Source organism: Arachis hypogaea, chromosome 5 (assembly GCF_003086295.3).
Source record: "Arachis hypogaea cultivar Tifrunner chromosome 5, arahy.Tifrunner.gnm2.J5K5, whole genome shotgun sequence".
NCBI lineage: Eukaryota > Viridiplantae > Streptophyta > Magnoliopsida > Fabales > Fabaceae > Arachis > Arachis hypogaea.
The window spans coordinates 40492485-40501818 of NC_092040.1; the positions used below are offsets into that span (position 1 = coordinate 40492485).

A 9334-nucleotide genomic window follows, 5' to 3' on the forward strand; every position below is an offset into this window, starting at 1 on the left:
AATCTCCATTAAGAAAGGCCGTTTTTACATTCATTTGATGCAATTCCATATCAAAGTGCGCTACTAATGCCATAATGATGTGGAAAGAGTTTTTCTTTGACATAGGAGAAAAGGTTTTCCTGTAGTTAACTCCTTCCCTTTGAGTGAATCCTTTGGCAACAAGTCGAGTCTTATAGCGCTTAATATTGTCTGATGAGTCCTTCTTGGTCTTAAAAACCCATGTACAGCCAATGGCCTTTTTCTCATCAGGCATTTTTACAAGATCCCAAACTTGGTTATTTGCCATAGATTTCATTTCATCCTTCATAACATCAAGCCATAAATTGGAACTACGACTTTTCATTGCTTGTGAAAATATTGTTGAGTCTTTTTATCGCAAATATCGTAGTTAGACTACATAGTCACTAGAAATTGCAGGTTTTTAATTCTAGTTGATCTTCTTAATATTGCATCATCAACCTCTTGTAAAGGCAGTGGCATAACAGGTTTTTCCTCTTCTTGAGGTTGCTCTTGAACAATGTATTCTTGAATAACATTTTCATTATGAAGAGTTTGATCGTCCATCATATGATTTACTAGAATATTATTTTCATGATGTGGAACATTAGTAATAGGTTGTTCTACACTGACCCTATTTGTATAGACATTGTATTGAACAATCACGCACTCTTGTACATAGAGAGGTTTGACAAACATTTTCATTCTCAACAATCTTAAGAGAACAATTTCTCTCACTTTTCACATTATGCTCTAAAAACCTTATATTTCTAGATTCAACTATTTTACTTGAGTGGGAGGGACAATAAAACTTATAACCTTTAGACTTTTCTGCATAACCTATAAAATAGGCACTTATTGTTCTTGGGTCTAACTTCCTTTTTAATGGATTATAAACCCGAACTTCAGCAGGACAATTCCAAATGTGTATATGATTCAAATTAGGTTTTTAACCTTTCCATAGTTTAAATGGTGTTTTAGCAACTGCCTTAGTTAGAACTCTATTTAATATATACGCGGCTGTCTTAAAGGCTTCACTCCACAAGGGTAAAGGAAGATTGGAGTTGTTAAGGATACTCCTCACCATATCCAGCAAAGTCCTATTTTTTCTTTCAACTACACCATTTTGATCTAGTGTGCTAGGCATGGTGTATTGTGCCACAATACCATACTCTTGAAGATACTTTACAAATAGACTAGGTGCTTGTCCACTTCCAATATATTTTTCGTAAAATTCTCCTCCTCTATCTGATCTCACGATCTTAATTTGCTTTCCACATTGTTTATCTACTTCAACTTTATAAACTTTAAAAGCATCCAATGTCTCATATTTATTATGAAACATATAGAAATACATATATCGTGAATAATCATCAATAAAGAAGATGAAGTATTTTTGACCACTTGAGGACATATCAGGACAATATATGTCAGTGTGAATTATGTCTAACATGTCAGAACTCCTCTTAGCACTTTTTTTGAGACTTTTTGGTTTGCTTTTCCTTAATGCAATCCACATATGTATCAAAATCAGTAAAGTCTAGAGGTTCAAGAATCTCATCACTTACGTCTTCATTCTCCCAATGGAAATGTGTCCCAACCTACGGTGCCATGACATGGACGATTTTTTATTCATAACATTACCATGCGTAACCATTAAACCTAATGGAATATTATTAGTTAAATAGACTTTAAATAAATCACCAATTAAAGTACCACATCCAATAATATTAGAATTTTTAATAATATCAACAGTATCATCATAAAAATTTATACATAATCCTTATTTAACAAGCTTAGATAAAGAAATTATCTTTTTAGAGAAATTTGGAATATAAAAAATTCTTTCTAAATCTAAAATACAACCGGTACTTAATACAAGGCTAAATGTTCCAACAGCTTCCACACGTAAACGCATCCGATTGCCAATATAGATGCTCAGTTCACTTCCTATCGATTTTCTTTTTTTTATAAAACTTTGCATGGTATTTAAAATATGAATTTCAGCACCAGAATCGATCCACTAAGTGTCCTAATATATTTCAATAAAAATGCACTAAAGGAATAAGATCACAAAAGTTAGTACCTTTCTTCTCAAGTTAAGCCTTAAATTTTGAACGCTCCTTCTTCATGTATCATTTCTTTTTGCAAAAAAAAAAAAAAATACCGTGCACTTTCTTGCTTTATAGGATAGGATGCAATACCCTTTTCTTTCTTTTTATGAGCTCTTTTTTTACCACCCTCATTTGTCACTAGTAGTGCACTTTCACTAAATTCCTGAACTAACCTCCCTTCTTCTTGAACACACATAACCAGTAATTCATTAATGGACCACTTTTTCTTATGAGTGTTATAAGAAATCTTAAATAGTCCATACTAGACAAGAAGAGAATTCAGAATAAGATGCACCAAAAATGAGTTAAAAATCTTAACCTATAAAGCTTTTAGTTGTGCTGCTATGTCCCTCAACCTCATGATGTACTCACGCACATTCATTACGCCAGTAAGTCTCAGGGATGACAATTGTGCCATTAGGGTGTTTGCAAGTACCTTACTAAAAGACTTAAAATGTTCATCAATAGCCTTCATGTAATCCTAGACATTCCCGCAATAGGAAATTAAACTCCAAATATTAGTTGAGATATGAGACTTAATGAACATCATATTTAAATGGTTGAATTTCTCTCACCGTTCGTATAATGCTATCTCGGTCCGAGTATTAGCATCAGTAGGTGTTGCAGGCTCTTCTCTACGAAGAGCATAGTCAAGGTCTGCAAATCATAAGTGAAAAAAAAATTTTAACTTTTCATTTTTTATAATTATCACTACTTAACAAATGAACTTCATATACAGTTTTAGATATCATTACTGTTGCAAATAATAAATCATGCTAACATTACTTAACTTTAAATAGGTACATCAAAATTTATAACATATGATAATACATGCTAATGCAGATCATATCAAAATAAATATGAATTATAATGTCATTAAAATCTACCTGTAAACAAAAATTTTAATACAATATTCACTATATTAGCTAAAATGTCAAAATTAACAAATAAAATATTATTTCTTAATACTTATGGGCTAATTAGGAAGTAAAATATTTTTTATTCTAACCTTACATGTGAATAACATTATCAATTCTTGTGGATAAATTCATTATATCATTTACAATAATTACAAATATATCATCCTAATATTTATGTATTTTTTTAAATATAATTATTATCAAAAAAATTGTAATTACACCTTTATAAATTATATATTAATCACAATATGATATATAGTAAAAGAATTTATATTGCATACAACTATAATATCATCATCAAATAAATAAATTCAGTGACATAAAATATAACAAAATTAAAAATAGTTGAGTGGCTTATTATTTTAGTAACCACTAAAAAAAAAATCATTTTATAGACCAAAGGTCAAAGCTCTACGTTGATAATGGGCTAAAAAGCCTAAATCAATATATATATATAGGTAAATATTACTCTATTTTCTCTAAAATAATATGTAAGTTATTTTTTTTATGTATCATATTTTAATAGATTTTTATTTATTTTTAATTTTTAATAAAATTTATTAGATAACTAATTTATCTAATAAAATAAAAAATAAGAAATTGATTTTAGATCATTAAAATTTATTGAAAATTTAACAAAATATTTGAAAAATAATGTTATATATTACTCTTTTATTTTTCACACAAAATTTCTTATTTTTAACAAAAATTTAAATAAAAATTCAGATCTTCATAAAAAAATAATTACAAACTAACTACATTAATTATTAAAAAACAAGATATAAAGTGTTTCAATTTTTTTTATATAATTCAAAATCAAATTGTATAGAATAAATTTTTAAATTTAAAGATTTACTTCACACAATAAATTTTTTAAATTGAAAATTTTCACAATAACATTAATTTATGTTTTTATTTTTAATTTGTCACATCAATATTTTAATTTAGAATTTAATTAATATAAAAAATTTTTGAATTAATATTTTAATAAATATATAACAAATATATTAAAATAAATATTAAGTTAAAATATAACATATTAAAAAGAATAACTTATATATTACTATAATATATATATATATATATATATATATATATATATATATATATATATATATATATATATAAAATGAAGATTTCGAAAAAATCCTTCAGAAATATTTACTGTTATTCCTTTTTTCTGTATTTGAATCTCTTAATTAGATTTTAAAATTATTCGTATAATAAAAATATTAAACACTTATAATTCTGAAATAAGTATGAATATTTTTTAAATAATGTTAAATAATTTTAAAATTTAATAACAATCTTAAAATTTTTGTTTGGATTTAAAATTATTCATGTTCATACTTCTTTAGATAATAATAGCCAGTCAAAAGTAATTTTTGCTCTGATATTACATGTTAGTTATTTCATAAAATCAGTAATTTATATATCTCTATTTAAAGATATAAAATCTTTAATTTAATTTAAAATTTTTAATTCTTGGACCACTAATTCAAATGGAGTCAGAGTATTTATTGTGATGATTAAAATTAGAGATCCAAATTTTATAAATTTTATGAACATTCCTGCTCTTTTTATCACAAACCAATTGTTAATATAATTAATTAATAAAATTTTTTAATAATTATAATATCACATAAACTAATTTTTATATTAACAAATTAAATTACAAATAAAATAAAAAAAACATTTTTTCCTCAATAACATTATGTTTTTTTTATCTTTAGTTACTTACTCAGTGTCATTGTTCTATTTGGTTAATGAAAAATTCGCAATCTTTATAAAAACTAAAAAAATGTCTTATTTTTATAAAGATTAAAGACACATTTTAAATATGAATTTAATTTTGATGTGTTTATTATATAAAATTTTTTATATAATTATTTTTTTGAATGATTATTTATATTATTAATATAAAAAATAATTATTTTATAAATATAATATAACGTAAATAAACACACATATAAAATTACTTTATATTCATAGTTTATCAAAATTAAATTATTTAAATATTTATATAAATTATAAAATCTCTTATAACGAGACTAGACATGCCAGTACATAAAGACAACAAAAAAGGACATGCTAATACATGGAGGCCCAAAAGGTTGATATAAAAAAATTAAGGCTCAGGGAGAAAGGCCCATATGGCCCATTATGAGCCTTTTCGGTTCTTGCAGTTTCAGTCGTCTTCGTCCTCAAAGCGAAAGCGTACAATTGCATCCTGAGAGGGAAAAAGGAAAAGGGAAAGGGAAAGTAAAAAACGAAAGCGTCAACGAGTCAACGACGATGGGTGGAGCATCTCACGCTATGAAACGAATCCCTCGCATCAAATTCCCGCAGAGGCATCCTAAATCCTCAGGTAAATCCTCTCTTTCTCTTTCCCTTTCATGACACAATTTAGGGCACACTTTCCGCTTATCACACAACATTAGCTCAGTGATTCTACAATTTAATTCACATTAGAAATGGAAATTTCAGATGAGGAAATGAATTTGCGGTTTATCTATGAATTACGTGATTTCGACTCACACCAAAAACAAAACCTAATTGGATTTTCTGTTTGTTGTCAAATTTTCAATGTAGGATCTGCATCCGCAGCTCAAGGTTCGAGTCAAACAGGCGACGCTGGTTTAGCATTCTTTTCCGGTTCAAATGCTTTGGCACCAGCTGCTGGGAAAGCCTCTCTTCAACCCAAGAGAACTCCTGTTTCCAAAGAAGAGATTGAGGCCATTTTGGTATGTTTTTGTAGTTCCTCTTCGCATTCCAGAATGCACTTTCTTGGTCCATCTTTTGTGAGATGAATCTGGCATTTTGGCTGTGGAATTATTCATAATTAAACTTTCTTATCTTGTGGCAGTTGGGCGGCTGCTTCTAATCGAATGAGTTCTGAAAAATGGGGCAGAGAAGACTACACCATATCACACTCCTTTTCTGTAACCCTGATTGATGATTATTTTTTGCATGCTGTGTTATTTTGGAATACAACAGTGTACTGATTATAATACTTGTCAATAATGTAAGTGTTTGCCATCAACTTTTTCCATTGATGAAATTCACATATTGTTTCTGGAGAAAAGGTTTGTGTCTCTTGGTTTTGGTTTCATCTATGATGAACTGTTGTGGTTACTTGTCTAATTAATTAGTAATTACCCTACCAATTAATCAGATCTAATTACGGAATATGAGTCAGCGTAATTTTTACGAGAAGGTCCTGTTATGAGTAAACAAAGAGACACATGAACGTAGTTGATAGCTTGGTATGTGATAAATGAATTTTTGTTGGTATAGAAATTATCAAGTAATCAATCGTAGTATAGTCTAAACCGGCGCAAAATCCATCATCAAACAAATCTACAATTTATAATCAAGAGTATTAGTCCCGAGTCGTCTTCCTTTGGAATTGTCAAAATGTGCATCTTATTGAATAGAAAGATTTGTTAAGGTTCTTTGAAAGTTTTAGCAACGTAGTGGGGAACAAGCAATCAATCATTAAAGGACTTGGCTTAGAGTTGGCAATTGAATACATATCCTTATAGTTCTTTCAATGAAGATAGCAATTAGGCCATGCCTCATTTAGTTATCCCCTAGGTGTAGAGGAAAATCAAATGACGGTAATCAACTTGAGTCACAAGTCCTAGCTTCACCTCATGGGAATCTAGCTTTAGTGCACTTCAAGTCAATTAGCAATCCCTAATTCCAAATCAACAATTGACACAACTATTCAACTTCTTCTAATAATCCAACGCTATGCCAAGTGAGAATTTTCTACTCCATAACTAGTGTTGACATTTTATCAAATATGTGATGAGCAAAAAAGAAAGTCATAGTAAAATGAGAAGAAAAGTAGAATTAAAGGTATTGCAATACAAGGAATTAACAACAATTGTCAAAGAGCAATAATGAGGATCAAAATCTCAAAGTATTAATGAAATCCAAAATCATAAAGTTGAATCCTAGATCCAAGGAATTTTAGCAATTGCAACTACAACTTGAAATTGGAGAAGAAAACCTATTACATAAACAAAGTGAAGTGAAAATTGCAGTGGATCTCACCAAAGAGTGGGTGAAAATTCAGAATATTGATGAAGAAGAACCCTAGTAAGAACTTGAGTCCTCTCTCTCTCTCTTCCCACAAGAGTGAAAACTCTCTCCCCCAAAAATATCTAAAACTAGAAAATGAACTAAGTGTGTTTGACCCTTGCTCCCCTGGTCTTCTTAAACTTTTCCCGCCAATACACTCCCCAAAAATTAGGATCTCCAACCAACTCCACGCCTGAGTCACGTGACTTCTTTAAAAAAATTACATTCGAACATCGGCGCGTACGCGCAAGGTACGCGCGCGCGCCATGGATGCATTTTGGAGTGTACGCGGAGGCGAGATGTACGCGTGCGCGCCCAAGAAGATCATGGCTTAGCCGCTACGCAAACCGACTCGTGGCTTGACTTTTGGCTTCGACTTCTAGTCGTTCTATCCACGCGGACGCGTCAAGTGCGCGCACGCGCCCCTGCCGAGATTTCCAAGGCTTGATTCTCTTGCTCCCTTCCTTTGCTCCCATCTTCCTTCTCTCTTCCGGTCCACTCCTGCCCTGTATTCTGGAACCACTTAACACACGGGTCACGGCATCGAATGGCATCGAGAGAGGATTAGAAATGTATCTATTTTAGTGCAAAGTAAGTATGTTTTCATCCATGGTGCAAAACTAGGAAAGGAATGCAAATCCTTGTATTTTCATACAGAAAGTGTGTGGAATCATTGATAAAACCCTTGAAATTAGCACAAGATAAACCCTCAAAATGGGGTTTGTCAACCTCCCCACACTTAGATTCTAGCATGTCCTCATGCTTGGAGAAATGCAAAAGAAACATAGAAGACCGAGGAATCACAAGAGTATGAGACTCATGAAGTATAGCCTACTTATATGAATGCAACTATGACTAATGCTATTTCCTACTTGGTTAGGAACGAATCAACCTTCTCATGACAAATGCGAGCACATGGGACACAATGGTGGTCAAGGTATGGGATTTGCCAATTTCTAAGCATCAAATGCGGTATATACACCCTTGCATGAGGAATGCTCGTGAGAGCCGGGAATCAAGGAATTGAGCATCGAACCCTCACCGGAAGTGTTTACACTCTAACCGCTCGGTGTTTGGGGTTGTTTCACTCAATTCTCCCCTACTCATGCTTTCCAAGATTTGTTTTTCTTCTAACAATCAACAATTATTCAATGCATGCATACATGTATCATGAGGTCTTTTCTTTAGGTTGTAATGGGGTTAGGGTCAAGGTAGGATCATATATGGCTGGTGGACTTAGGATTTGAATCTTTGATTAACTTAAACTTTCCCACCTAACCTATATAATGACCTATACAATGAAGTACTAATCTAACTACCCATTCCTCACTTTTCACATACTCATGCATTTTCTATTCACTTCACAACACTTATGCATTAATTTTATTCGAACTTTACTTCGGGGCATTTTGTCCCCTTTATTGCTTTTCTTTTCTTCCACTTTTTTTCTTTTTTTTTCTATATATATATATATATATATATATATATATATATATATTCTTTCTTGTCTCTTGCATTTTTATTTCTTTTCTTTTCTTTCCCTCTTTTCCCTTTTTATACACAAGAACATCAATGCATAAGGTTTTACACTTGATCAACACATGAGTATGTTTCCAATTCTCAATGTTTTCAATAATAGTACAAAATTACCCTTTTAGTCACCCAATGTCCCAAGGTTCCCACACTTGAATGATACTCACACACTCTAGCCTAAGCTAATCAAAGATCCAAATGAGGGCATTTATTGTTTTTTCGCTTTAAGGCTTGTAATGTGCTAAATTAAGAACAAAGTGGGTTATTTGAAGGCTCAAATTTGGCTAACAATGGAAGATAAAAGGTAAGGCCATTTGGGTGAGTGAGCTAATGAAATGATGGCCTCAATCATATAAATGCATGAATACATAAAATAACGGACATAAAGAGTCAAACAAGTCAAGGATTGCAATCATAGGAAGAGAATAATGCACACAAGAAGGAGAATAAGTGGTTATAAGATGTAACCACGCAATTAGGCTCAAAACTCACTAGCTTGTGTTCTTAAATCAAAATCCATGTTCCAAAATGTAATTCTTCATGCAATTTTGGCATCAAAGTATTTTAAAATTGGCAATGCCACGGTTGCCCCAAAGTGTTTGCCCCAAAGTGTTAGTTTCCTAAGAAAGAGTTTCATTGTTCCAACTAAGTAGACTTATCATGCAACCTATCCTAATTATG

General features: G+C 31.0%; 1 protein-coding gene across 1 annotated transcript; it reads left to right on the forward strand.

The window, feature by feature from the left end:
- The first annotated feature begins 5171 nt into the window (after positions 1-5171).
- LOC112801416 (uncharacterized) lies at positions 5172-6116 on the forward strand. Its single transcript, XM_025844126.2, has 3 exons — positions 5172-5399; positions 5624-5775; positions 5898-6116. The coding sequence occupies exons 1-3, from the start codon at positions 5195-5197 to the stop codon at positions 5913-5915; spliced, it is 375 nt and encodes a 124-aa protein (XP_025699911.2). The 5' UTR covers positions 5172-5194; the 3' UTR covers positions 5916-6116.
- Positions 6117-9334: the final 3218 nt, after the last annotated feature.